A 5,125-nucleotide genomic window follows, 5' to 3' on the forward strand; every position below is an offset into this window, starting at 1 on the left:
GACTTATATATATTTTCATTTGTAGGATTAGTAATCTGTTCACGAGGAGCTGCAAATCCGTTGGATCTGCACCTTCTAACATTTAGTGTTTAGAATTTTTTACGCTTTTTCCATCATAATTTTCTCTCTGAGAACACTCTCCTCACTGTTCTCTTCATTCATTCTATCTCGGCCATTAATGAAATGTTCATGCAAAGCATAGGCTACACCTTTCGTTTAACATAATAAAGTATCTTCATTCGTTCTTATATTAATACAGCTTAATCGGATTATTGTCACTTGTTGCTATGTCGTTAGTGCAGTACTCATCCAAAATGTGCTGGTAGTAAGTCATAACCGGAAGCAAGTAGAGTTTGGAGTAACTAATAATTAATGTAACTTCAAGTATCACATAACCACGGTGTTTCATTATTTCCTGATTTCGTTAGAACTCAAATGAATGGAGGTCTAGAATTTGGTTTAATCAACATAAATGGATATCAGTAATGAATATTGAACTAGAAAAATGGTGATTTTTTTTTTCTTGTCTAGAATGACAAGACAGACAATATTAGAATGTGAAGGTGCCAATGAACAAGGTGAAAATATAGCGTTATAAATGTAATCAAACGAGAATGAGAATGCTATTCAACAGTAAAAATGAAACTAAACTTGGTCATAATAACTTGTTGAAGAAGATAAAATCAGTTGTATATATGCCTTGTTCAATTTAAATGGTTATGCATTTTGGTTCACTTATCCCACCAAAACTTTCCTTTCTTCGTAGCAGCTGGTTTTTCTTCTTTTTTCTTCTCCACAGACGAAGCTTCAGATTTAGGATCCTCTGCGGCTGCTGGCTTCTCTTCAATTTTTTTATCCTCAGTGGCAGCTGGTTTCTCTTCCGGTTTTACTTCCTCTACTGTCTTCTCGGCAGTAACTTCTTCTTCTGTGGCTGTTGGCATCTCTTCATCATCTGTTTTATTCTCACTCTCCACTGATGGTTTTACTACTTCCTCCACATTCTTCTCGGTAGGAGTTTCTGATTTTACTTCTTCTCCAGACCCCACTTGTGGGACTACATTGGATATGCTGTTGTTGCTGTTGTTGTTGTTATTTATTTGCTTCTCATCAGCATCATTTGTCGGACCATCATCAACAACCTTCTCAACTTCTAGCTCTGTCGTCTTGGCCTCGGATTCTACTTTAGAAGCTTTTACTGATGTCTCCTCTTTCTCTTCTGCCGCACCCTTCCCCTCTTCATTCTGCCACATTCAAAAAGTTACTTAGTAATTACTCTATTTCAAAAAAAGACTGATGCCTTTTTTTCTCTAGTCTATTTCAAAATGGACTGATGTAATTAGTCTATTTCAAAAATTTACTTTGCAATTAGTCCATTTAGAAAAGGATGACTCTTTCCTGTTTTGGCAGTTCTTTAATTTCAATTTTTCATATGGCATGTTTAAGACCACAAAATTAAAGAAATTTTGGTACATTCTACATATCTTTAATTTAATACCACAAAATTCAAAAGTCTTCTTTACTTTCTTGAACTTCATACCAAATCAAAATCAGACAAACATTTTGAAACGAAGGGATATCTTGTTTTTTCTTAAATTTCGTTCCAGTAATAGAACTAACAAAACCTTCCTTCTCAATGGTTAAGGCTAGTCCTAGTCAAAACAAGGTGGAATTAGGATGGTCAATGCACAAACGTACACCTTTTTGTGACCAGATCTATATATAGCTAGATCGAACCAAAAAAGTTTACTTTGGGGTGAATATTTCACGTCTTATAGGTCGCATAATCTTATGCTTAAGAGGTACTCCACTAACGCAATTTCTATAAACCAGACCCGTCAGAATCTATTTATGTAACCTTTCCAACATTTCATGTTTGGTCATATTTCACTGTCTCTAAACATTGGCAATGCCACGCAAAAAATGTTGCTTAGTCAACTCAATTACCAACTTTACATTTCAAATGGTGTTTAGTCTAAGAATAATTCAGAAAAATGTGAAGTGTTAAATTAGAAAAATTACGTGATTCAATTCACAAGAACTTTCCTAACAAAATACTATGTGAAAAGGTGAAAATCTATAACCAATAAAGGTGATAAAAATTGCAGGGTAAGACATCAATTAGTAGACAACAAGACGTAAAAAATGACTAAAAAATGGGGAGATAGAAACTTACTACTCCGTCCATTTCAATTTGTTTGCCTGGAACTTGGCATTGAGTTTAAGAAAATAAATAAGACTTTTGAATCTTATGGTGTTAAACTAAAGATATGCTGAATGTAGCAAAATGTTTTTTAATCTTGTTGTCTTAAACATGTCATGCAAAAAGTTGGAATTAAAGAGTTGCCAAAAAATAAAAGGCATTCTTTTTTAAACGGACTAAGAAGAAAAATAAGACAAACAAACAAAAACAGAAGAAGTACATTTTATTTCATATTATATGACACTTTTCCTTTTTAATTTGTCCGAAAAATGACTAATTTTTGTATACTTTAAACTTCTACTTTTATACATCACGCAATATTTAAAATTACAAATTCTAAGAGGTTGTTTGATTGGGGAACAAGTTATCTCAGGATTAATAACCCCAGGATTAGTTATCCCATCCAGCTTCCACATGGATAAAAATAACACTACAATTACGGAATAATTTGTCATACCACGATTTTATCCTAACTAAACGTGGAATAAACTCATCTCAAATTTATTTCCGGAATATATTATCCCTTATCTCTCGTACCAAACGAGTCCTAAATGTACTATATACATATACACACTATAATATGTATATATTCCTCTTATGTGTTAAATTTTTTTTTATCTTTCTTAAACTCGTGTTGAATCAAACTTCTCCAATAAAATGAAATAGTGTGAAATAATTTGTGGTAGGAAAGCAGGAACATAGGCACAAAACTTGTTACCAAAAAAAAAAAAAAAGGGTACAAAACTATAAACGAAGAGAAATAATGAGAGAGTATATAAACTGGGCATTGAAATATGAATACATACATTGAGAGATGGACTTTTGTCGGCATCATCATTGGCAATGACAGCTTCATCCTTCTTCACCTCTTCTTTGCCGACATCCTTTTCTGGTGCCACTTCAGGAACTTCACCATTCAACACATTAGGCTTGCTTGCACACGCTCCCATTCTCTCTCTCTCTCTCTCTCTTAAGATGCTTTCTTTTCTTTTTTTTCTTTACTCTGAGAGAGAACTGAACCCCCAGATGAGAGAGAAAAGAGGAGAGGCAGAGGAAAGGATGATCAGACAAAAAAGATAAATCAGAGAAAAGGTGAGAACGAAAAGTTTAGGAATACCGGGGTTTTATAGGCAATGCAGTCTGTTGTTCTATGGCGCTGAGCAAAGCTTTCTCAGCCTTTATTTTTCTTTTCTGATCTGGCCTTAGCTTGTTTTTAGTTTTCATTTTATTTTTGTATACGGTAAAAACCGGATTAATATTTGACCGGTGAGACCGGGGGCCAAGAAAAGGAGGAAAACAAGCACGAGCGTTCAGACCAGGGGTATTGCATCAGCGGTGCTCGATCAGAAGAAGTTGGAGGAAAACAGTAAGGTCCGATTTAACCGGGGCAAACTACTTACCAATTAGTCCGGTTTCTACATGGCCGAGTTGATCGTGGCCGTTGGGCCGGTTTCTACATGACCGAGTTGATCGTGGCCGTTAGTCCGGCTTCTTCATGGCCGTTATGATCGTAGCCGTTGGTCCGGTTAATCAGTTATTCAATTGCCATGTGAGAAGACCGTTTAGCCACTTTGAAATATCGTTAGCACGACGGCTACAGACCGTACGACCCAACCTTATCCATATTAGGGCTTCCTTTATTGAAAAAGGACTTTATGATGTATGAAAGGCCCATAGAGAAAAACTATAAATAGGGGGCACTTCCTTACTTTTGGGGGTTAGCTTTTCAGATCTAAAACATTGTATTAGAATTTATATTGAAACTCTCCCTCTCTCTCACTCTCTCTGGTTTTGGTCCCATGAGAAGCAAGTAAATTCATTTAACCATATTATTCAATATTGCATTGAAATACACATATATCTAGCTCAAATTCATAATATTAGCTTTATTCATAAGTAAGTAAATACGATACTTATATATATATAAGTCATTATACACAAACCCGCATACACATTACTCATCAATCGAAATAGATTGAAGTACCCACATATCCTATACCTCATTAACAAATTCAATTCGTTACCTAATTTCGGGGGTAAACAGTTTGGCGCCCACCGTGGGGCTAGGATAATAGTAGTCTTTAATCTCGGTTTCAGCCGTTCACCCATTAATATTTTTCAATCTTTCGGTGACCAGGAAAACTAGGATTAAAATGGCGACTAGTGGACAACTTCGGTCACATCAACAACAACGAGATTGGCCGAAAATGACAAATTAGCATGGGATTACCAATGGAACCACACCCAAATACCGCTGATTCAAGAGAGGGACTCAACCTACAGAACACCGTGGACTGTGAGAATGCCGCGCCACCGGCCACCGATCCCTTAAATACTCTCAATTCAATTACTTTATCCCGGGAACAAGGCCAAAAAGTGCCAAATACCCCGGATGATATTAACTTACGTCTTATCTTTGAAATGTTGCAGGAACAGAGAGCAGCTATTGCCGAACAAGGAGTCGCAATAGCCCCACAAAACAAAAATGATGGAACGACCTCGGGAGAAGACGAAGCCCCGCCGAACCTTATGGGACCAAGCACGATGGTCAGAGCAATGGGTCCGTGAGCCGGGTCATCCACCGAAGTCTGAAAATGCTCGAAACATTGGCAAAGCGTGTAGACTCACGCGAGAAGAGGCGGAAACATATAACTCTCGGGTGGATCGATCCTGGTGGGCTCCGCCCATTCTGAAAGGACCAGATTCGAAGAAGGTCTTTTCCCCCGAGTGCGGCTTCGAAGTTGATCCCGAAGAGGTTCAAAATGCCAGATATCCAGAAATATGATGGCACAATGGACCCTCAAGAACACGTGACTTCATACACCTGGCCATAAAAGGCAATGATGTCAAAAGAGAGATTAATCCGATTGTTTAAAAAATTTGGGAAACTCCTGGGGATTGACTTGGAGACCATTTTCCCCGGGA

The 5,125-nt window shown here is 37.2% G+C and overlaps 1 protein-coding gene across 1 annotated transcript; it reads right to left on the minus strand.

Annotated features, from left to right (window-relative positions):
- Positions 1-570: 570 nt before the first annotated feature.
- LOC132037463 (patellin-1-like) lies at positions 571-3,303 on the minus strand. Its single transcript, XM_059427994.1, has 2 exons — positions 3,007-3,303; positions 571-1,241 (listed from the first exon to the last, which is right to left on the minus strand). The coding sequence occupies exons 1-2, from the start codon at positions 3,148-3,150 to the stop codon at positions 732-734; spliced, it is 654 nt and encodes a 217-aa protein (XP_059283977.1). The 5' UTR covers positions 3,151-3,303; the 3' UTR covers positions 571-731.
- Positions 3,304-5,125: the final 1,822 nt, after the last annotated feature.

Source organism: Lycium ferocissimum, chromosome 11 (genome assembly GCF_029784015.1).
Source record: "Lycium ferocissimum isolate CSIRO_LF1 chromosome 11, AGI_CSIRO_Lferr_CH_V1, whole genome shotgun sequence".
Lineage (NCBI taxonomy): Eukaryota > Viridiplantae > Streptophyta > Magnoliopsida > Solanales > Solanaceae > Lycium > Lycium ferocissimum.

What these genes read in the sequence shown, in the direction of transcription:
- LOC132037463 (XM_059427994.1), bottom strand. Translation starts at nt 3,150, where the DNA reads ATGGGAGCGTGTGCAAGCAAGCCTAATGTGTTGAATGGTGAAGTTCCT. An exon ending in ACAAAAGTCCATCTCTCAAT is followed by an intron (nt 1,242 to 3,006) that starts GTATGTATTCAT and finishes TGAATGTGGCAG; the next exon opens with AATGAAGAGGGGAAGGGTGC.